The following is a 25,119-nucleotide window of genomic DNA, read 5'->3' on the forward strand; positions in this document are numbered from 1 at the left end:
TTAAAAGTGTATATAGAAATGGGTGCCAGACTTTGCATATGCCAGCGTGATTTTGCCGATTTGATCGTGTATCGGAGCATTTTGCCCGATATAATTTCATCATGAACGCAGCTTTTCTGCTGCTTTTGTTGCTAGGACTTTCTGGGATTGTAAATTCTCTTTATGAGGATCAAGTGGGGAAATTTGATTGGTAAGTTACCCTTAATAAGGCTTAAATATGCAAGATTGAGTAGATTTTCTGTTGAGTGTTGGTCAAGGCCACAAGGGGAGGTAGGACTTTTGAATAGCGCCCTCTAGGGTGCAAGTATAAAAACCGGGTGTTTTTTTTAATTGAAAATTTGTTTTAATTTATTTTAGTTCTTTCTTTCTGTTTTGGCGATCGTGAAGTGTAGGGCCCCTGTTTTGTTTCAATCAAATCAGAGTCAAAAATGTTTTTTATTGCCCAAAATTCACCTTTACACAATCAAAAGCAGACTTTTCTCAATTCTAAGGACATTCGTTTTGCAATTTTGAACAGATTCTTGGGGTAGAAATCAAGATTTTCATGCACGGTTTGTGCCTTGCGATTCAGCGCGCCGTGCATGCTCACGGTACATCACGTGGTAATTGCCATCTTTGGGTTGCGCGTTGTTGCCGCGCTGTCATCGTCATTTTACCCCCAAATTTCCCTTTAAAAAAATCAAAATCCTGCCCTCTATCTATGACATACCTGTTTATTGAGAATGTCCCCAACTAGTTTGGAAGTTTCAATAATTTTAAAGTGGATTTTGTTCCCTTATAGGAACCGGGCCCTGCACTACACGATCGCCTCTTTTTTAAACCAGGTTTTCCTTAAGAAATATTAAATTGACAGTTTTAGTCAAGCTATTTTTGCTTTTTTCAAGTTTAATCCTGGAAAGTTCAATGATTTGTTTTTAATTAAAGTGCTATTTAAAAAAATAATAGAAACATAATTTACTTTTTAATGAGGCACCAGATATGATCACAACCGTGGCCAGATATGATCATAACTTACAACTATAGGCCTACAAACAACCCCAACTTCCTAGGGGGTGTGCAAAATTATATTGAAATTGGAGGATTAAGGACTGACTGAGCTGAATAATAAATTAGTGTGTGTTTTTTGTATTTATTTTGCAGGCGCCAGCAGTTTATAGGTAAAGCTAAGGTTTTGTACTTTGAACAAGGAGGCAGCAAACGAAACATCTTTGTAGCAACAGAGTCTAACGTTGTCGCTGCGTTGAACTCGCGCAATGGTCACCTGACCTGGAGGCAGATATTCCAGCCGGGTCCCACTGGACGGATCGACGCTTTGTTGTATAACAATGAAGGTAAGATAACGATCAGCTAGAAAGAATGGAGTATCCTAGTTTAACCTTCCCAAATCCTCCAAAATCATCTTTGTAAAATGGAGGATTTTGCAGGATTGAGGCTGCATGGCAAAAATGTGTGGCTGATTTTGGAGGATGCACTGTGTCAAGGTCTTGGGCCGGACCTTGTGTTGTTTATGCCCAGCCGTGCATAAATTTAGGCCTCGATTATACTTGAAATCCTCCACACTGCTCCAGGATGTCACTGGCTCTGCCTCAACATATTGACAGTGATTGCTGGAGGATTTTGCAGAATTGAGGCAGTGGTCACCCCTCCAAGGACCACATTCAAGAAATAACGGATGATTTTGGAGGATTGAGGCTGTATGCAATTTTTACGTGGAGGTAGTTGGAGGATTTTGGAGGATTGAGGTTGCATCTTAGCAAAATGCCTATGGAGCGTTGTAACATATTGTATTAATATGAATAGTTTCATGAATTGTTTCAGTAAACAGGATTTTTTTCTAGAGTTGGTCCGCACAATGCGTTGTCACAGCGCCTCATTGTTGTATTTGCTCCCTACCAGATCTGATCAGTGTGTCAGGCGGTGGACATGTTCTGCGCTCTTGGGAACCTTCATCGGGTTTCTTACGATGGGAAGTGGCGACATCAACTGAAACGGCGACCGTTAAAGAGTCACACGGGTAAGTGAAAAGCTTTCTCACAAAGACTGTAAATTTCTTGAGCGTCTTTACACGAGGTGTGTGTGGCAAAGTGCCACATTTACTACAAAAGCATCATTTCACTGAGAAGATTTTGAACAAGTATAGTAATGGGATTTTTTTAAATTAATAACCAAGTTCCTAAGTTTGTGTTTATTTGGGGGGGGGGGCCTAGTGGTTAGGGTTGTTACTCATGATCAGAGGGTCAGGGGTTCGAATCCAGCTGCTGGTCATATGTTGTGTCCTTGGGCAAGCCACTTTATCCCCACTTGCCTCTCTCCACCCAGGGGTATAAATGGGTACTAGCATTAGCTGGGGAGTAACCTGCGATGGACTAGCATCCCATCCAGGGGGAGTAGAAATATTCTCAGTCGTTTCATGCCAAGGAAACTAGAGATAAACGCCGGCCTGATGGGCCACATTGGCTCGTGACAGACTTGACTTTACTGCTTTTGTGTTTGTCAATGTTTACAGTGATGCCGATGCCGTCTTTGTCAACAATGATGAGTTACCATCGTTAGCTGTGTTATCAGGCAGCAACCTGTACGTACACTCACTAAAAGATGGTCAACAAATCTGGGATCAGCAACTGCCAGCCACGTAAGTCTTGATCTATTTACTCTCCTTCAACTTTTGAGTAGATTAAAGGCTTGAAGGAAACAACACATTTAAAGGGGAAAACCTGCTCGAAGTAAAGAAAGTGCTGGGTACCAAACACTATTAGGAAGAAAATCATTGCCTGCTGTTAAACTTTTAAAATTTGAAGATATTAACCACTTCGCGCCGGGACAAAAAGGCAACAATTTCCAGCCAACTTCTGATATGCAGCCAAATGCCACGATTCGCAAGAGTCATTCCAACAGTATTTGTACGATATATTTTGCCGAAATCTCATAAGTTTCAATACACAACGGGTGTGCACTGGAGCGTAAATTGTACAACAATAGGCACAACGGCCAGTTCAAGATCAAAACACGGTCTGCCTCCACAGACTTCATGGGTTTTTGGGATTAGCGTGTTTAGACGTCACCCATTTTTGCCACATTACCTCAATCATGCAAAACCCTCCATTTTGCAAAGAAGATTTTGGAGGATTTGGGAGGTTAGGGTTAATTGAGTTCTACATAACTGCATTTACTGAAATTTCCAAAAAAAAGACTGATTTAAAAACTTATTTTTTGACGTGCTTTTGTATGCAGGACAAATTACAAATGGCTGTATTCCGATGGCAGTTCAGTGTACACACTGGGTCTGGTTCCCAATTCACACTTCAATCTACTCAAGTACTCAGCAGTGAACGGTGCCCTACAGAATAAGGCAAGTAACCAGCCTAAATGCAGACATGATACACATAGGTTGCTTTGTGAATAAGAAATTGGTGATTGTGGTGTATGGGCTTCGTGCGCCAACGAAAGAGGGCGCCCTTTTACCTAGCAACGACGTCCCATGGGCGGGACATTTAGCTGGTTGACGCGCACCGTTCCTTGTGTGTGATGCACGTACACCAGGGGATTTGTACTATGTCCACACAGTGCTACGGCCGCGCGACGCAGCAAAATTGCAGTCAGGCAAGATGGCGTCGGTTGGTCACCCCCAACTGTACTTTCTTTGCCGATGATGGGGTACTTGTGAACGGAGCGAATAGGAGAAAGAAATCCATTTATTAGGTTCAACCCAAGTACCGATGTTGAAATCCAACAGGAAAGTTGTGGAAAGAGGGCAGAGATTTGATATTTATTTTTGTGACTTTTGGGATAAAATGACGATGACGTCACAAAATGCCGAAAATGAAAAATCAAGATGGCGATCACTGCAAAACGCTTTGAAAGCACAATGATTTTCGTTACATTTTCTGGAAAATCAGCAAGAAAATTGCATTTTTTACCAAAAAATACTATTCCAATTTACAGAAGATAGAGTCATTAGAAATATAGAACATTGGTTTAGGTTGCAAAAGTCATTTTTGAATGATGAAAACTCTGTAAGGATTAGATGAAAGAAGGGGCAGAAAATTTGCAACCGCGAAGAAATAGATATCATTTTAGCCAAAAATTTAGAAATGAATAATGTAATATATGAATCGTGTAACATTTATGAATTGAATAATGTGATATATATATTACATATGAAATATTAATACATGTATATGTCATATTTCCCTTCGTAGGCATCTCTTCAAGCAGCCTGGGCTAGTCTGCAGGACACCAGTTGCATACTGGTATCCACGCTCCAGTTTGTGTGCGTCGATACCCTCACCAACTCCTTGCAAGTCGCTTCGCTGGAGAACATCAACGTGTTTTCTACCACGCCGTTGAAGGTGCGTCTCGTATCCAACGTCGTTTGGCTGTTATCTTCTCTGTGCTCCCCTCCCCTGAATTAAATTGGGCTACTGAATTTTTTTTTCACGGAATACGGAATGGATTTAACAAAATTCAGCTTTTAAACGGAATTCAGATTTTAAACGGAAATGGCTGTTATCTTCTCTGTGCTCCCCTCCCCTGAATTAAATTGGGCTACTGAATTTTTTTTTCACGGAATACGGAATGGATTTAACAAAATTCAGCTTTTAAACGGAATTCAGATTTTAAACGGAAATCAGCTTTTAAACGGAATTCAGCTCTTTGGAAATCTCACTAGAGAGCACTAAAAAAGATACAAAACATTGGAGAATTAAATGATTTCTGCAAACGTTTTCAATTAAAAGCATAATGTAAAGAACGGAAATTTTGTTTTTCAAGTTTTGGAGCAAAAATGTTTGACAAAATCGTTTGATGACTTGTGCTGACTAACAAGGATTTTGTTTTATAACTGTGGTGATTTGTGATGATTTGTGATGAACTAACAGTGACTTGTGATGAATTGTGATGACTTGTGGGTAACTTATGTTTATGGTGACTTGTGATGTCTTGTGATGGACTTGTGGTGACTTGTGATGGACTTGTGGTGACTTGTGATGGACTTGTGATGTCTTGTGATGGACTTGTGATGTCTTGTGATGGACTTGTGGTGACTTGAGATGGACTTGTGGTGACTTGTGATGCCTTGTGATGATTTGTGATGACTTGTGATGATTTGTGTTGACTTGTGATGACTTGTGATGACTTGTGATGACTTATGATGACTTATGATGATTTGTGATGACTTATGATGACTTTTGATTGCCTTGTGATGACTTGTGATGACTATTGATTGCCTTGTGATGACTTGTGATGACTTGCGACGAGTGATGGACTTACAATGACTTGTGTTAACTTGTGTTGACTGGTGATGACTTATGATGACTTATGATGTCTTGTGATGTCTTATGATTGACTTTGATGCCTTTAGAAATTGATGACTTGTGGTTGTAGTGATTTGTGATGACTTTTGACTTGTGACTGACTCTGTTGCAACTCATCTGAAATGTGACTTATTATGACTTGTGGTGACTTTATATTGCCTTGTGATGGACTTGTGATGACATGTAATTACTTGTGATGACTTGTGACTGACTCTGCTGCATTCTTTTTCCTAATGACTATTTTGCAGACCATTGGCCTGGACAAACACGGTCCCAACCCAACCTTGATTCAGCTCTTTGCTCCGTCGTCTGGGAGGGTGGAGTTTGCTCTTCAGTTGACTGAGGACCATCACGCTCTACTCAAGATGTCCGCCGGTCAGGTGACACTCGTCAAGGATTTACCATCGGTAAGTTTATGTTGTCAGCTCGTTGGGTCCTGAAGCTGCTTGGACCTGGGCCAATTTCACGGCGCTGCTAAGCACAAAAATTTGCTGCTTAGCACAAAAAAGTCTGGCTTATAAAAGCAGGTTACCAGCCAAAACTCCATGTGATTTTCATGCTTAGCAAACAACAGCTGAATGCTTATCACGAGCAATATGCATCACATGGAGTTTTGGCTGGTAACCTGCTTTTATAAGCCAGACTTTTTTTGTGCTAAGTACATTTTTGTGCTTAGCAGCGCCGTGAAATTTGCCCCAGGATCAGAAATAGACTCGGCACAACCTCTCGAGGGACAATATTGCTTATTTGAGTTCGTTTGTTCGATTTTTTCATTCGATAAATGTTTGCATTTTTTCCATTTTTAAGGTTTATTTCTCAGGAGCCGGTGACTGTCAAGGTTAAATTATCTGTAACAGAAAAACAAGAAAAGATAACTTCAAACTTTCTGTGTAATCATTCAACGAGTTGAACTGCACACAATATCAGTCGAAACTGTATACTCCCTAGCATGATTTACTAGAAACCATACCCATCCTGGCAAATTCCAAAACCATATGGGAAACTGCACACACATATTTCTGACTTTGTTTCTGGAGGTGTGCCAAACCAATGTAAAAGACTGTCAGTTTAGGGGTACTGTACCCATCCAGACACATTCCAACAAAACATGCTGTTTGGGTTTGATGGGTTGAGTTCTGTTAGGGTTAATGTGGTTAATAATAAAAACAAACAAAAGTAAAGGTTTGCAGCTATTTAATTTGCCAATTAAAAAATTGGAATACAGGTTGCATGGCTATTATTATTTCGCTTGAACGATGTAACGAAACTGGTTTTGAAGAGATATTAACATTTTTGGTTCCTTTTTTGCTGACATCTTCTTGCTGTCGTTTTGTTTTTCCTGATTTGTTCAAGGTATGGCAGATAACTGGTTCCACTCTGGACGGCAATGCAATAGTCACTGCAGCTAGCTGGCTCCCATCAACAACAGTATGTACCCTCTGAAACCAAGTAGGATCATTTGCACTTACCCTGAAAAGTACCTAAGGATTAAGCAGTTTACGTCGGATGACATGTATACACGCAAAGGTTTTGCGGTATTCAGAATGGATAACAGATAAACAAGCAATGAGCGAGGCTGGAAATATCTGTCAGTGACTCACTCGCAGCAAGTGAGGCCAGAAATATCAGAGTGTGCTACCCGCAGATGACGGCCTGAACCCGTCTGGCATCGAGGTTCATGAAAAACAATCCCGCGCCTGGGTCCGGTCAATGTCAAAATAATCCCGGCGCGAACTGGTTAAATGACAGAAACCTTTCTCAAAGTGAGGATAGGACCGATATCAAATACCTTGTGAAATTATTCTGCCTGAAATGGCATCGTTCTGAAAAAAAAAAAAAACATTGAAGGTGGTTTCAAAGCAGCGTGCCCCGGACACATTTTTTTTGTACAATAGCAACAGAATGCAGTTAGGAGACAAACAAAATGTGCGTATGTTTTCGCTGTTTTCTGAAAATGTATATTATCCACTGAGCTGAAAGTTCAACAGGATAGTTGTAATGTACCCTTCTTAAGATTTTAAACACTTTTGGTACTTAAAATTTTTTAAAAATATAAAAATCCTATATTTTAAGGTTGCAATTTTTTTTTCATTCCATAGGAAACCATTTTCCGCTGCTATAAGGATGGTGTGGAGATCGCTCCGATGATGGAGAAAGTTACCCTGGAAGGTAACCATGGCAACCCATCCAAGATGAACGTTTTATTGATTGATAAGAAGAGCGCTAACCCTGGATACAAAGTCCTCCTGGAGACGGCTGACCATGCTCTGACTTTGCTCAATCAACCAGGTAGGGTTTTTTAATAAACCTCCTTGTAGGAAGTCAATATTCAGAGCAATATGTAAAACCCTTGAAAACCCTGCAGGTCAGTTTCAGGTGAAGGGATATGAAGTGTTAAAGTAACTGTGTCACACAGAGAGTCACTGCACACAAAAACAGCACTGTGGAGAGCAGTGAAGCGTGACTGAATCTGCCTGCTTGCCCTGAGCTTAATCACACAAAAGAATTGTGCAGGATTTGAGGTGTTATCCATACTCCACAGAAGATTACCTCAAAGGAATTTGAAGTGTGGGCGCTAACTCTGTGAGCAAAAGTGGTTTTGCAAAACCTGAAGGGTTGTGAAGTGCAGAAGTCTAGGAAAGTTAAACATTTACTGTCTTTGTTCTTCAACAAATTGCTCGGCAAAAGTGACTTTTCAACTTGTGTGTTTTGTTTCTGTATTTAAATGGATAAAAATATGCCTTGGTGGAGTTAGACTATAAGTGGAGTTAGACTTCAAATTACAGAATTTGTATTGATAGTTTCCATGGTATCTTGTTTTCAAGGACGCGTTGCCTGGCAACGGGAGGAGGGTCTTGCCTCAGTGGCGGCCATTGAGATGGTGGAGCTACCAGTGTCTGACACGGAGGCAAAGTTTGAAGAGGAGTTTGGCGGCAGAGCACGGGGTAAGTCTACAATTTGTCTGTGTTTTCCTCTTTTATCTTTTGTTGCTTCTTCTCTTTATGTTTCGTTTTTATTCACCAACTCTGATTGTTTTTTAGATATTGGAGAGGTTTTGCAAGCGAACGAATAATTAGCGTGCTGGATATGTCATCGGTTTGTGGGATCATGAGACACAATGCGCAACTATCTGCTATCATGCACGGATATATTACGCATTAAGCGTCACTGTGAAACCCATAGTAAATTGTCGATTAATTGAAAGAAGATGAATCGTTGAGCAGATACGTGCTATTTGTCTGTGTTTCAAAGCAGGATTAGCCGCAGATACCAGGTTTACATCGGAGGCTGCCATTTTGGATTACTACTTTTATTGGTCACTTAACTAATTCTTATGTGCACATAATGCAAAACAATGGAACGGTTGATAACAGTTATAGATAGCTAAGCGTATTCTTACACGTATTTTACCAGATGCGAAACTCTCTATAGATGCATCTTGAAAGTATACAAGTATTAAAGTGAGATAATAGATGTATGTCTAATTCTGTTCACCACCAGAGAGTATTGGCTCAATGTTCCTGCGGAGGCTCAGCACACAGTTTGCCCAGCTACAGGTAAGATCATCAAAGATTCTGGACCTTTCAATCAAACAGTGTGCATCGGCCAATTAGATCACAACTATTGGTCAGGTGACCAGGGTAGCCCAATCACACTCGGTCACAAGTCACTGTGTGAAATATACACAAACTACAGGTGGGCAGGGCTTATGACTGAATGCAGAATAGTTCATTCTAATACAGCTATAGACCCCCCTCATAGACAGCTATCTTCGTAGGAAAATTACAACTGCAAATTTCACGCCATTAGGTACGTGTGATTTAAAAAATGATGCCTTGTAGAGACCCGGGTATAATACGAAACAAAAGATTGTAAAGGTCTCCACAAGGCAATTTCGAAAGGTGAATAGGTCTCCACAAGGATTTCACCAAATAGATGGATTTTACCCAAAAATTGAGCCATTTGAGCACTTGTAATTAAAGTCATACATGTTTCTGTTAAAAAAATTCCCTTAAACATATCGGCATGCGTGTACATCTGACACTAGCGTGAGACCTGATAACAAACAGTGAAAGGTAACTTATGATAAATATATACTATTAATGCCTAAGGTTTATCTGGCCCACCTGAAGAGACGATTCAGCCACACCTTCCTCCAGGATCCAATCAGCATCCAGGAAACCATGAAGGGCGGGGCCACGGTCCACACAGAGGCGGCAGACTCCGATGAGGATGAACCACTGACTCGAGATGAGTTCAGCCTTCGCAAGATCGTCATTGTAGTCAGTCGCTCTGGAAAGGTAGGATGTTTTCATGGTTTCTTATCTTGAGAATTCTGTTTGTGGGGCCGATTTCACACAATCTTATCTTGCGAATCATCTTAGGACTTGAGATGAGTCCCCGCTCTAAGATCGATCTTAGCTAAGACGCGTCCTAAGACCGATTTCACTAAATCCACTTTAAGCAAGACGCATCAAAACTACCAATTTCGTGGCTGTTTCATGTTTGTTTTACTGCTTGACGAAACAGTTGTCAAGAAATGCGCAAATTCAACTTCCCATGCGCGTGCAAAGAACACGAACTGTCGCCATGAAAATTCTCAAAAAATTTCACACGCAAGGTAGCTCTACACAAGATACGATAGAGCAATTCCCCGTTTCATCACATTATTTTAGAAAGTTGACTAGGTGTCGGCATAAAATTAAATTTTGTAAACAATCTATATTTATTAAAAACCACACACGTATCAGAAGTTTTTTCAAATCTGTTTCTACAGCGTTTTTTTCCCCTCGAAACAATAACTCTAGGCTGACACTCATCTTAAAGGCAATGATTTCCAGACGATATACAAATTAATGAGATAAGACGAGCCTCAGACCAACCTTAAGTTAAGAGGGGTTCAGCCGCGTTGCTAAGGAAGTTAGAACGTGTTGCTAAGTAAGTTAGGAGGTGTTGAACGCGTCTTCAGTTCAATGAAATTGATCCTAGGATGAGTTACAAGATAAGATGAGTTACCCTTCCTAAGATGTGTCTAAGAGTTTCGTGAACTCTGCCTCTGCTTAGGATCAAAACGTTAGTCGCAATCATTACTCTGACAAGAGGTCATTGTTGTCATGTTACTGTTTCAATTGTTTGACTTGTTTTTATTTTCTGGTTTGTTGTTTCTTCAGATCTTCGGTCTAGATTCTGAAGATGGGTCGTTAGTCTGGAGTACCTACCTAGCCAGACTCAAGAGCCCAACTATCCCTGGCCATAGCCAGGTCTTGCTGTTTGTACGAAGGACTACGGCTCACTTCCCTCATCCACCGCACTGCACTGTCATCGGTATCGACAGGGTATTGACCAATAATCAATCACGGATAATGTAACTTGTAATTGATTATCATGACTTTACGTGGGGCTTGAAGTTGAAGGCACATAGGATCATTTGTATTTGTCGTAATTTCATGAAATAGACCGATTTGAGGGCTTTTTAATTATAGCAGACGTTGTTTCACTGAGCTGTTCAATGTTTTGGTCCATTGGTGCTGGAAAACCTCACCAAAAAAGCTGTTCTTTTTTCAACTGTCAAAGTGCAGCTTATGGGTACACAATCGGGTACACATCCGTAAACGGGTGCAAGCCAGCTAGTCTGGTTCCCTGGCCTCACAGTTCCTGACGTCTATAAATTGCTCTGTTTCGTCTGAAGAAGGGTCAGAAACCAGACTACAAGAGTAGCATTTTTCGTGGTTTTTCCAGCATCTAAAAACACAATCCTTTAAACAGGTCAGTGTAACAGTATTTGCTATGAAATACTACCCCCCCCAAATCCATCCATTTCTGAAAATTACAGCAAAAGCAAATGGTGTATATTACCTTTATTAAAGTGGAACATGTGCAGCTTTTCCTGTAAAGGGAATTAGTGTTATTATATTGTTATACAGGGTGAGTACAAAAAACGAAACCCATATGTCGGGACTATTGTTTTAGTGAAGTTCTTCATGTAACACTTTCAAAATTTAGGATATGAAAGCCCAATTCATAAACTTTGTTGTAGTACAAGAATCATTCAAATCACTCATGTACTTTTTAAGTTACGGAATTTTAAACACAACCATCGTTTAAAGGTTCTGTCCACAGATCACAAAAAAGTTCCGTGTTTTTCAGCAAAACGAAAACAAATCACATAGGGATGTGTGTGAATTGTTTTCATTCTGCTGAAAGAACGCACAACTTTTTTGTGATCCGTGGACGGAACTTTAAAACGGTGGTTGTGTTTAAAATTACGTAACTTGAAAAGTACATGAGTGATTTGAATGATTCTTGTACTAAAAAAAAAGCTTATAGATTTGGCTTTCATATCCTAGATTTTCAAAGTGCTACATTCAGAACTCACTAAAACAATAGTCTCGACATTTGGGTTTCGTTTTTTTTTTCTTCTCACCTTGTACAGCAATTTTACACTGACCCTGGTCATTTTAAACTATTGATTTCAGGTATCTGGCAATACATTGATGTATTCCTTCAACCCAATAACCGGCGATTCCTTTGACCCTGTGAATGCCGAGGATACAAGCCACGTCCTACCTTACCGAGCCAAGCAGGCCAGTATGCTGGCGCTGACGGACGAACAAGAACTGAAGATTGTTGTTCTGCTGGACACAGATAACAAGGTAGGCTTAATCAATTCAAGAAATGAATTCGGGCACGAACTACAGGGTGGTCCAAAAAAAGTTCACACTTTTTCTGAAGCAGATTTTTCAAAATTGAAGAGACATGTTGAAGTTGTTTTAAGATATTCCTTAACTACAAGATCTTGGTGGTATGGAAGTGAAAACGGCGTTGGAAATAAAGCTCAAGTTAAGAAATAGCGGCCATTTACAGAAGAATGTTTAAAAACTAGTTTGTCCACGTCTAATGTAGTCATGTAGACCTAATTACAATTCTTGCAGTTCTTTGTCCGTGCGGTGCTATTGTGTTAACCATATCTCATAGACTTGAGTGTGGACAAACTGGTGTTTGACCATCTTTCTTTAAACCATCGCCATTTCTTAATTTATGCTTTATTTTCAGCGTCGTTTTCACCATATACCACGAAGATACTGTAGTTTAGGAATATCTAGAAACAATTTCAACATGTCTCCCCAATTCCAAAAAATCGGCATCTGAAACAGTGTTAGCGTTTTTTGGACCACTCTGTATGTTAATAATACTAATAATAATGTGGTGCTCATATAGCGCTTTATACCAAAGGTCGCAAAGCGCTTCACAATAAATACCCCTGATCATCAGGCCATGAGACCAGTTTTTGCAGCAGCCCGAGATCAGCGCATTCTGGTGTCTACCCTCACATGTACCCATTTATACTCCTGGGTGGAGAGAGGCGATTGTAGTAAAGTGTCTTGCCCAAGAACACAAAACGTCGCAAAGCGCTTTACAATTATTACCTTTGTTCATCAGGCCATGAGACAAGTTTTTGCAGCAGCTCGAGATCAGTGCATTCTGGTCTCTACCTTCACAGGTACCCATGGATACTCCTGGGTGGAGAGAGGCAATTGTAGTAAAGTGTCTTGCCCAAGAACACAAGCCCCATGTTCCCCGGTAATGTGGCTGTAAGTTGCGCACACCTTTTTTGTTCATCAGGCCCTGAGACCATTTTTTTTTTCAGCAGCTCAATATCAGCGCATTCTGGTCTCTACCCTCACCGGTACCCATTTATACTCCTGGGTGGAGAGAGGCAATTGTAGTAAAGTGCCTTGCCCAAGAACACAAGCCCCATGTTCCCCATCAGGGTTCAAACCCATGTACCACGGCACACGAGTCGAACACCGTAACCATTTGACTACAGTTAACCATAGTTGGACTTACTTTGCTTGAACCAAGGATGCTCGAACAACGCCAGTCGACTATTTGGAATTGGGCCACTGGGCACGGCTCCATCACTGGTGACCAATAGCCACACGCATCATAAAGCGCAGCAGGGCACCAGGACCAAGAAGTTTCGTGACGTTTTTTAAACCATCGTTTGACAAGAGATGTTCGCACATCGCTATTAGTGTGCAGACGTAAGTTACGTCACAAATCGACCACTTGTCAACTACTGGCCCTCGCCTGAACGTCCTCACAAATTTTATAATTGGTTGGTTCCCTGCAGGTCCACATATATCCCAAGCAAGCAACTGGTATCCTGCAGGCCCGTGCATCAACCATATATCTCTTCACCGCTAACCGCTCCGATAACGCCTTACAAGGGTACCGGTTAGCTGCAACTGGACAGGGATCGGAATCTATATCGGCTGATGTGGTTTGGAATGTACGGTTACCGGCTACAGATAAAGGCATCGTTAAGCTGCAAGGAAAGAAGCATACAGGTAAATTTTTTTAGGAAATTTAGGTTAATATTAGGATTGAGGCGTAAAATATCATTGTTAAATCGTGTCTTAGATACTGTAATTTTAATTTTTTTAGTGTGTCCAAATTGTGTCCAAGTTGTGACCATAGACTAACTTGCTTTTACGTGTTCATGCAGTGTGCATATTATTACTATCTTAGTTGCTTTGCTGCAACCACCTCTTGACTTCCAACCTCGTTATAAAAGTTAATATATTGCTCGTGGATTTTTGGAAATTTCTAAGGGAAATATCAGGGAAAACTAATAATTCTGTTGTCATAAAGTGCTGGGAACTGTGTGTGAAAAATTCTGCCACTTTTACCTGATACGATGAACCTGTTGCGGGATAATTTGTCCGCGACTTATCCTAGGTATTTTATGAGAGGTATCGTTCAAGTGTTTCTCAAAAAAACATTGCTTATTGAATGTGAATGAATAATAAAAATGAAAGTGGCCATCGTTGTCTCCATCGTTGGAATGAAGAGCGCCCCCTGTATTCACGCACGAGGCTATTAAACTCTCTGAATCTTGTTTTCCATTTCCGTTTCTACAGAGCACGTTCACTCTCAGGGTCGTGTCCTTGGCGATCGCTCCGTCCTGTACAAATACCTCAACCCGAACCTGGTCGCCGTGGTTACTGAAGGGCAGGACACCTCTGCAAAAGGTACAACATTGAACTTGGGAGTTTTTGTCTTTTTATAAATAGCTTTATTTCAAAATTGAAAATATTTCAGTAACAAGTATGTAATTGTTGCTGGGACGAGCCGTCCAGCCTAGTGTTCTCTTTGTTCCATTCGGACTGACTGACTGACTGACTGACTGTCACTTGAGAATTACACTGGTTGTACAACGCGTCAAAAAATATCCCTCAACATTTTTTTGCGAGGCTCTAGCGTCGCCGCGGAAACACGTACCGCCATTATTTTTATATCATTTTAAAGCTTGGAATCTTAACTTTATCCCTGGTAAGTATTGGTTTGAATTTCAAAAGGGTTTTGAAACAATTTGTGGTCAAATATAGGCATTTCAAAAACAAACTCCACCAATTTCAAGGAAAATCAACCATGCACATTTTTTCTAATGTGGAAGTACTTCATCATGTTCATGATGTGACTATCTCGTTGCCTTTTACTTTCTGTGTTTCCTTTGTATAAAAAATTGTATAAAAATAACGGCGCTATGTGTTTCTGCGCTGACACTAGAGCCTCGCGAAAAAAAGTTGCGGATATTTTGGGACGTGCTGTAGACTGGTACAGAGAGCTTGGCAGTGCTCTTGTATAGGATTACCCCGTAATGCCAATGAATGGGTTAAAGCGGCCCACTGTGTAGACCAGATGCATGAAAAGACTTCCAGTGAATCGCCATTCTGAATCGATTGAATTTTGCACATTCTTGGACGAGCTTTTATACTACGCTCTTACCTAGTCTTGCTTCTTGCGTGAATTTTAAGATGTTTTTTGTTGATTCATCTTCGCAGGCCATGTGAGTGTGTATCTTATTGACGTAGTGACCGGTCATATCGTGTTCAGCATCGACCACAAAAAGACCTCCAGCCCGCTGTTCCTGGTACACACCGAAAACTGGATCGTGGTGAGTTCTCCAATCATTAAAAAATATGTATCTTACTTTGAGGTTGTTCTAAAAAAAAATCATTAGGAATAAGAGTTTTGTTGGGAGGTTGGAGACGAGAGTAAAATATACAAATTCCATTGGTACCTTTTAGTTTCTAAACATTGTCAACGATGTGTTCACATTCCTTCAAGATTACTTTGAAGTTATTGATTTGTACTCTTCACACTTATTTGTTTGTATTTTTCCCCCTTCAAAACATGGCCGATGACATGTCCAAATTGAAAATCAAGTTATGTATTGATATTCGTATATCAAAACAGAAGGGCTGTGTTTTTTCGAATAATTGAGTATATGATTATTCGAACTTGGACTTCGAATATTTGAAATGTGCTGATCAAGTTTAACATGCCTCAGCCTTCAATCGGGGTTTGCATGCACCTGGGCTTGTTCAAAATGGACAAAGAGCTTATTAAAATAATATACAGAAAAGGAAGCGGAATGGCTGATATTTGACCGATTTTTAAAGAAGAAATTTCAGCAAATTTTTCTCATGGAAGTTCTCCAGTCATGCGCCAAAGTGGCTTTTGACAAAAGTTGGCATTTGAAAAGCAAAACCACGCAACTTAAACGATTAAGAGACCATCATGGATGTTTTTCATTATCTGCTCAAGACCGCTCTTATTTTTCGAATATTTGAGTCGAAAAACGATGCTAGTGGATTCGATTGATGATCGAGTATTCAAGTATTCCGTATATTTGGTACAACCTTACAATCCAGCAGAGGTGAAAATGAGTAACCTTTGGAATCTCCCCTTTGTAGTATCATTATTGGAACTCCAGACATAGACGTCATGAGATGACAGTGTTGGAGCTGTATGAAGGAAAAGTCCAGAAAAACAGGTACGTTATTTAATTATTTCATTCTCAACATTTCCGATCCCGTAAACAACCTCATCAACTAATGACTACGTGTGTGAGTAAGAATGGATTATCGTTCTCCTTCAAATATGCGAGGTTATACAAATAATGAATGTTTATGAGTGCAATGGTAAGAATAATTTTATGAGGTGACAGATGGAATGTTCCATTCCACGAGACGAATGAAATTATTCCACCGAGTTAAATTATTCTTTCCATTGCACAAATGTGAAACATTCACAATTTTGTTTTCTACAACACCTGAATAAATCCTCGTCATCTGATTGGTCAGAGCCACCAAACGCGTGACTGTGCAATGGAACTTTTATTTACCATGGAATAGAACTTCCTTCTATTTTTTGTGGTGCGGCCGAGCAAAATATAAAAAAATATCCAAAATATAAAATATCCAGCAAAATATCCAAAAATTCTAGCGACTTTTTGCACTGAAATAGCTGTAATGCTGAGGTTTCTGCCTGGAATGACATCACAGTTTTGCTCATGATTATGGAACTTCACATAAGCATAACAAAATATAGTCATCAAAATATCCTTGGAAATGGCAAAACGAAAATTGAAAATAAGGTTAAATGGGACACAAAGGTGCATTTCAAGGATTGCATTAGAAAAAAAATACATTGCGTGGGCCCCTTAAAGTAATTGCATGCGTTGTGTCCTGCCCACTGGAGCATTTGAAAGTGGTAAAAAAACATGTCATCTTCTGTTCGCAATTAACAGGACTTGTTACACTATCAGGTTTTCCCTTTTTTCTTTGCAGCACTGTGTTTTCGTCGGTTGATCCTCCCCCGGCTCCCCTAGTGCTCAGGCAGTCCTACATCCTCCCCTCAGCTCTACAGTCCATGGCGATTACACGCACAGAGAAAGGCATCACCAGCAGCAACCTACTACGTAAATCTTCCATTTTTCCATTTTTTTTTCCAATGAGACTTCGAACAAAAAAAAATCCTCTGACATTTAGTTATTGGATTATTTCTTTACAAAGTTTGCATTGTTCGTGGCCCGACAATATTTCACCTCTCGCAGGGCGCCAAATAAATCAGAGAAAAGTAGGTGGGTTTTTTTCGTAAGAACAAAACATAAAAATTGAAAAGTTGTTAGCAGAATTAAAAAAAAAAGCAAAGCACAGGGCACGTATCTTTAACTCTAACCCCCTTGAGTGATTTTAATACTAGGAACCTTCCTCACTCTTGCAAAATCCAACACCATATGGTAAACGCAACACCCAAACTGTTGGACTCTGATTATGGTGGCATGCCTAAACCCCATGTAAAGCATAATCAGTTTACTAGTGCAGTCCTCACTCCAACAGATTCCAACAAAACATGCAGTTGGATTTTAAAGGGTTGGGGTGGTTGGGGTAAATGAGTTTGACGAAATAGACAATTTGCTCATGAAACATTTTTCTCAAGCTAAGCCAGTCACATCCAGATTTGTCTTTGGTTGGATGAGGGATACATTTTTGTTTTATTAAATTGTGATTTTATTATTTTTTTCTGGCGTTTTGTTTCCTCAGTTGCCCTGCAGTCTGGCGGTATCCTAGCCTTGCCCAAACGGTTCCTAGATCCGCGGCGCCCTCTAGCACCCACCACCGAAGAGAAAGAAGAAGGACTGATACCATATCTACCGGAACTACCGATACCGCACCAGTCAATTATTAACTATAACAAAACGGTAATTACCACAAACTACCCCTACTACACCAGTTACCAGAACTAAGTTTACCATTATTAACTATAACCAAACGGTAATTTCCAAAGCTACCTACACCACACCAGTTAGTTAGTTATTACTACACCTCATAAATATTCATGATCAAATTGAAGCACGTCTTTGGCTGATTGTGCCGCGCGTCCGGGAAGTTAAAATGATACGCGCCCAGGTGACGTCATCCCGATAAGTTTCCAGCTCGCTGCCGTGCGGTATATTTTCTGGTAGCACCAAAAATTCCCTCTGGAACCCGCCTCGTAGACATGTAGTCTGTGGCATGTAATCTTTACGGAACCAGTCTGAAGTTGTAGTCTGTTGTTGTATTTACTGTAGTCAGTAACTACTGTAGGAAAGAAACCAGACTATTTCACTGACTGACAAAGAACTTGAATATCTTGTGCTGAATAAAGATGCAAACTCTACGAAGGCCGTTATCGACAAGGCAGTGAGGCTACTATAAGGCAGTGAGGCTACTAAATATTTATTAGGTGTTGTAAAACAAATGCAGCATGGTTTATTTCTGGAAATAGTTGGAATTACTGGTCCCTCGGTGTAGGTCAGCTTGACTACCTCCCTCTGCTTCACGTCGGGAGGTAGTCAAGCTGACCTTCACCGAGGGACCAGTAATTCCCACTACTTCCCGTCAAACCAGTCAGTTATTAACTATAACCAAAGGGAATTTACCACAATTACCTATACCACACCAGTCAGATTAACTATAACCAAACGGTAAATACCACAATTACCTATACCACACCAGTCAGATTAACTATAACCAAACGGTAAATACCACAATTACCTCTTCCACACCACTCAATTACTACCTATAGAAACAGTAATTGAAATAACTACTTATACCACACTAGTAATTTATTAACTATAACCAAACAGTAATTACCAGAACTAACTATACCACCCCAGTTAATTGTTTACTATCGCCAAATAATAACTACCTAGATCAACTTTTAGGACCAAATTTTAATCTTTTTTTTTTTTTTTTTTTTTTTTCTTTATTGCTCAGGTACTTGGCATTGAGGGACTGCTTACATCAGCGGCTGGATTGGAGTCTACCTGTCTACTTCTGGCATATGGCTTAGGTAGGTGCATAATTTTTGAATAATGACAACATAAACTTGATCATGTTAAAAAGCCTAGTTATCTCTGAACCACTGAGAAAGAACATATTAAAACCAAACTGGTCAGTTAGTCTTACTCACAAGTTGCTGTTTGTTTATTTCAGATTATTACTTCACACGAGTCACTCCCTCCAATCTCTTTGACGTCTTGAAGGAAGACTTTGACTACACGTTGATCAGTGCGGTTCTAGTCGGTCTAGTGTTTGCCGCTTGGTTGACAAGGAAGCTAGCCGCAAACAAAGCCATGAACCAAGCATGGAGGTGATGGAAGACTTGAATAGAGGGCGTTCCAGGCTAACAGATTTAGTCTTAGGCTGTGTATTACAGAATTTATAGACCATTATCATATTGCGGCCATCTTTATTTTTTTCCCATTCAAATCAACATAACCAAAGCGAGGCTGGAAGGAAAAATAGTCGGGTTCCTTTTTGCACAAAAAACCTTATCATTCAGTACTGTTATTGGATACAGGGAACATGACTAAAATGGTGGCAGCATGATAAAGGTCTATAGGGCTCTCTCACTGACCCACGTGACCAGGCCGCAGTTATTTTTTTGCAACCAAGTATAGTCAGTGACCATAATGCGCATGACTCGGCTGCAATTATTTTTTTCTGCAACCAAGTATAGTCATGACCATGGTTCTCGGACTCAACTTCCCTTAAATTTAGTGTATGCTTTTTGGGTGTGGCACCTTTAAAAATAGATTTTCAAATCGAATTGATAATTTTGTAGCATTACATTAGTTATGAGCTTATTTCGAGATACAGCCTGTATCCGCTCCGTTCACAAGTACCCCCTCACCGGCAAAGAAAGTACAGTTGGGGGTGACCGATCGACGCCATCTTGCCTGACTGCAATATTTTGCCGCGAAGCGCTGCCACTGCGTGTACATACTACACATCGTCACACACAAGGACCGGTGCGTGCGCTTCAACCAGCGAAATGTATGTGTCCCGCCCATGGGACGTCGTTGTTAGGTATAAAGGCGCCCTCTTTTGTTGGCGCACGGAGCCCATACTCTCCTGTATTTTGAGATACAGCCTGTGACACATTCAACAGGCGGGAATTATCAAAATTCTGATTTAGGCGTAGAACTAGAAAAATTAACATAGTTAATAATAATTAATGAAGTTTACTTGTAAATTTCCTAAGGAGTTCATTTGGGAAACTTAAGGGACAAATTTCTCCGTTATTTTTTTTTACTTTCCATTACCCCAAAATTGGGAACTGAAAATGCCTATAGCTCCTTCAGATTTTTGTCCGATTCTCATATTCTGTACAACATTGCAAAACTTATTCAATGTCCTTTCCACTGAGCCCAAAATCCCAGTTTCTGGTCCAAGTGTTGTGGCTGGCTTTGTTTTGGAGGGTTTCAAATATTCATTTGTTAAGAAAAACAATTGAAGAAATGAAACCATTTTGAAACAAATTTATTGCGGTAAACATTTACTACAAGTGTAGTATAGAAGTGTAGTTTTTTGGTACATTTTTTTTGGTGAAGGACATTGTTGTTTCCCGGCTGAAAATGTTCTGATCAACACATAGATCTAGAGGTTCAGGATTTGTTTTGTGATTGAGGGATAATAAAAGTTTATTCAGTCACTCAAAAAATCAGTATAAATGTGTAAATTTATAAACTTGACATGATGTTTATTATTTAGTATGTAACATCTATTAGTGAATGGTATAGGTTTTATTAAAGATTGGAATAGTTCCAGTACTTGTGTGGCTCTATGTGATATTTTTGTCTCTAACTTAATGGCAAAGGGTAGATGTTATTCCCAAAATGTCCGAACCCCTAATTTTGGAATTTTAAAAGCAGTAAATTTGAAATTTCCTTCTTTTTGTTTTTGTAGATTGCATTCTGATTTTGATGCCTATTTTGCACTGAGTCATTATGTTATCAATTCTACATTAAATTTTAGTTTAGAAAAAAAAATATGCATTTCATAATGCATAATTTCGGGGCATTTTTGTACAGTACATTTTGTTCAGAAATTATCGGGTTCATAACAGTATTTCATAATTAATTGATGTAATATGTTGTTAATTGTTACCTTTCGTTTTCTTTAAGACAAAACATTATGCAAATTTGTAATGAATTCTTACATTTTCTGAAAGTTTCCATTGGAAAAACAGTATAGTTTGTAACTTTTTGTCAAATAAGAATCTTATGATGGACTTACGAAGCACCATTTTATTTGATATTTTATAGAATAAAAAAATTATTGTTTTCTTACATAAGAAAATGAATCACGTTGGAGTTATCAATGTAGTCTGTTAATTGTGGTCAAATGGTGCAATTTTGGTCATTGTGTTTTATTAAAAAAAGAACATGTTGATATTATTGTATAAGTAATGCAAAATGATTTGTTTAAATTTCACACAGGACACTCACGCACAATAAAAAAATAACAAACAGAAGTCTTATTTCTTCCTGTGTCACATTTTCTCATGTTTTATGTTTTCAGGCTGCAGTTTGTATCGCAGTATGGTATTTTTGATACATTTTTACTACAAATAGAGAAACAGATTTCAACTCTTTTTTTTTTTAAGTCCGGAACATTTGAAGAAATTAACTTTAAAATTGAAAATCATTTTGTTTAAAATTCACACAAGACACTCAAGCACCGACAGATAAATGAATATTGAAGCGTTACATTTTTCTTTTTTCTGTTTAATTTTTTTTCAAGGTATTTTAGTTAATTGAACGTTATCCCTCCCCCCCCCCTTTGCACGCGGGGGAGGGGCGGGGCTAGTAAAAGTGAACCGTGTGGAATGTGACTGGTACCCGCGCCAACATTCCAATCATTTAGATGCGATTATATTTTGACTGGTGTACACCACACTGCGCTCAGCATGCGTTCTGCGAGCACATTAACGCAATGGTCTTGTTCCCTTATTACAAAGCGGATACTCTATGCAAAGCTACGCGAATGATTTTAGTAACAGACTAGTCTGCATAAAATTACTTGTTTACATTATACATTTCTGACAGCTGTGAAAAATGATTGAGACTGCGCTAGCGATTGACCAAGAAACGCCTGATTTTTTCCTGGATTCAAGATCGGTTCGTTGGGTTGATTTGTAAATATGCAAGAGTCGTCTTGTAACAACGAGATCGTCGCTAACCGGTGTGAATCTGTTGATTGTCAAGAGGGATTTTGTTGATCGTTGTTGATGCGGTGAGTTAGAACTTCGATTGATTTTGCATAGCCCCACTACTAGTGTGGCCGTCGGTATGCTGCGCTGAACCTCTGGCCACACACCGTGGTACCGCGCGCTACTGAGGACGAAGTTTTTCATAAAATTCAGGGCAGTTTCTTACATTTTCAGTTTCTTACTTTCTTATGGTTGTATTCTATGATGTCTCCTATCACTTCTGGGATGCTTAGCATGTGCTTAGGTCTAATGATGTTCCATTTTCCGAGATATTCTTCACACATACGAACTTGGCCTATGCATCGTGCGGGAATTTGCACGCCTGCGCACTTGCAGTCATTTTTAGAAAAATATGTCGGTGACTTGCCTACGTCACAGACAACCCGAACATTTGCGGGTCAATCTAGGTCAATTCCCGCGCGGACCCTCTATTTTTGAACCGATCGATATTGCGGTCGGCCGATATGTAATCTGATACGTTCCCACGCCACGGCCAGGCACACTATGCACTGCATGCATACTGCTTACAAATGCGTATGTACATGTATTGGATGAACTAGGGGATCGGGGGCTTCAAGTCAATTTTTTAAAACGGAGTTAAATTCGAAGCTTGCTTCATTTTATTTTTGACCAAAATGCAATTGGATTATATTCAAAGTTACATAATAATACAGCAAATATGAAAGATCGTATAGATTCCTACATCATTTGTTGTGATTAGCCACTGGAAAACACAGTACAAAATAGCCTTATTTAAGTTTAATAACTTTTCAAAATCTGAACCTGTGGTTTTTACGCGTACGACGATGGAAAAAAAACCACATTTTTAAAGTTCTTATCCTTTTTTCCCCGGCATATGTTTAAGTTATATTTTATTGTCACAGTGCTAGCCCGGGACGGATAAGCATCGTGTCTTTTTGCTGTCAGTCTTTTTGTTATCATTTTAAAATTTATTATGTTAGGCATATTTTATTCATAGGTTAATTTAAATGTAAGTTATACTATTGTCAGTTCTTGCATGCTGTTTTTACTTTTTTTACTCTTTGATTTTACACCAGGACAAGAATGTGTTTGTTTTTAACTTAGATGACTAATAAAAGTACGAATATGAATGTTCACCACTTGTCAATAATGTCGAGAAGTTATAACAACAAAGGCATGAAAATAAAAGGAAATACACTTGATGCCAACTTCACGAAAGGGGTAGATCATGGGGGCAATTCAGAAGAGTCGTCAAAGAACAGACGCAAAACAAACAATCCAGATTATCATCTCCCCCAGGCTAATACATAGTCAAAAACTCGTTCTTTAAAAAATCGAATCAAAGGAAGTAAGCAGTAAGCATGACAGGTCTTCTAAAAAATAGTTTTGCAATTTTTTGAATCAAATTGCAAAAGTTTTTCAGCGTTTTTACGGAGGGACTAAATTATCAGTCCAAAAATCATACCTTTTTTCAAAATTCTTGTTCCGGCTGAAATTGGTAAATGCACGCAACAAACATTTTTTGGAAAGAAGTCTTGGTCAAAATCAGATAAAATCAACGAAATCATAACAATCATTGTTGAGAAAACTTCACCTGAATGTCTTTTGATTTTTTACGAAGAGACAAATTCGTTCAAAGGGTGGGGAATGGGTATCGGCAATTTGCCAAAACAAGTGTGTGGGATTTAGTTTTCACGACCAGACAAACATCTATGGGGATTAGTTACGATACCGGTACCTCGCAATTGTTGTTCCATTATTCTGTAATTGGTACATCTTTGAAGTTTCATCTGTGTTTCAAAAGTTAGTCAGTAGTAGGCGAAATGTTTATTCCAAATCATGACCAACTTAAAACCTCTTTTCTGACAACCACTGCAAGTTCAACGGGTGCATTATGTTATACCTGTTCCCCAAACCTAACCCTAACCATCAAACCCCAACACCTATTGCGGCAAATTCACCCCTTCGTGAAAACGCTGACAAATTGGAATAAGCGAAATCTGGATAAAGTCAACACTGATAACTCAAAACTTGAAATTCAAACCATCCCTCCATGGTCAAAGAAAACTGCATAGTACTACGAAATAAAACAATATATATATATACCCTGATTAACCGAAATTTCGAGTTGTTCCGTAGCTGCATGGGAGGCTATACTATCAAGGTTGGGGCCTTATATATCGCAAGTCCGACTCCTCCGATGATAAACCTGGACCCCCGCCACGCCTCGGAAGTCCGAAATTTCCAAATTATTAGGCGTCGGAATGATGAGGTGTCGGACCTAGGCGTCGGAATTTTATAAGTTATGGGCCTTATATTAGATTTTGCCGGACTTGAAGCCTATATGCGTCTGACCTATATGAGGCTTAGCGGAGCCCTTCAGATTTCCCTTTAAGTCCAATGTTATTGAAAGGTCATTGGAAACGATGGAAAATGATGAATACTCCGAATACAAAATACTCTAAATAATTATGGAGAACTAGTGATCAAAGGCATCTTGTGAGCGAATAGTTCGTCAGTACTGATTGTTATTCTCCTCTGATGTTATTGTGTATCGTCTAAACATGAGAATGCAGTTTCTATTTTGTTGGTTTCTGACAAAGGAAGGCATTTCAAATACATGTAGTTTGCTCCAATTTTTAGAGAAAATATTCTGAACTTGCGGAAAAAGGACCCACCAAGTCAGAACGTCGGCCAAAGAGGCGAAAAAAGATATGGTTTTTTTGCATGCCTATAGAATGTATAAGGGAGGTGTTTGGTACGCCCACGGGGGTACGGACGTGCGGATCCAGATAATCCACCCTAAGAATTTCTGTGTAATAAGCCATGCTAGAGTAAACTTTTAAATAATAAAACATGAATCAATGAAGTTGGAGGCTCACTCGGATGGGGTCCGCTCATAAGTCCGACGCCTCATAGGTCCGACGCCTCATAA

At 39.5% G+C, this 25,119-nt stretch overlaps 2 protein-coding genes across 6 annotated transcripts in view; both read left to right on the top strand.

The window, feature by feature from the left end:
• The first annotated feature begins 7 nt into the window (after positions 1-7).
• On the top strand, positions 8-21,464 carry LOC119732647 (ER membrane protein complex subunit 1-like). Its single transcript, XM_038206269.1, has 22 exons — positions 8-190; positions 1,141-1,331; positions 1,897-2,014; positions 2,507-2,632; positions 3,232-3,349; positions 4,200-4,349; positions 5,561-5,719; positions 6,666-6,740; positions 7,412-7,601; positions 8,138-8,257; positions 8,814-8,869; positions 9,425-9,613; positions 10,484-10,648; positions 11,789-11,965; positions 13,447-13,663; positions 14,237-14,347; positions 15,161-15,273; positions 16,076-16,155; positions 16,952-17,082; positions 17,708-17,865; positions 18,923-18,998; positions 19,142-21,464. Exons 1-22 carry the CDS (start codon positions 102-104, stop codon positions 19,300-19,302), a joined length of 2,970 nt encoding a protein of 989 aa, XP_038062197.1. The 5' UTR covers positions 8-101; the 3' UTR covers positions 19,303-21,464.
• Positions 21,465-21,996: 532 nt separating this feature from the next.
• Positions 21,997-25,119, top strand: part of LOC119732650 (sodium leak channel non-selective protein-like) — a 57,799-nt gene continuing 54,676 nt past the window's right edge. For all 5 annotated transcript variants that reach the window (XM_038206273.1, XM_038206272.1, XM_038206276.1 and 2 more), the window contains exon 1: positions 21,997-22,225. The gene's annotated coding sequence lies outside the window, so the exon portion shown is untranslated. The remainder of the gene's footprint in view (positions 22,226-25,119) is intronic.

Source organism: Patiria miniata, unplaced genomic scaffold (assembly GCF_015706575.1).
Source record: "Patiria miniata isolate m_02_andy unplaced genomic scaffold, ASM1570657v1 HiC_scaffold_24, whole genome shotgun sequence".
In the NCBI taxonomy this organism is placed as follows: Eukaryota; Metazoa; Echinodermata; class Asteroidea; order Valvatida; family Asterinidae; genus Patiria; species Patiria miniata.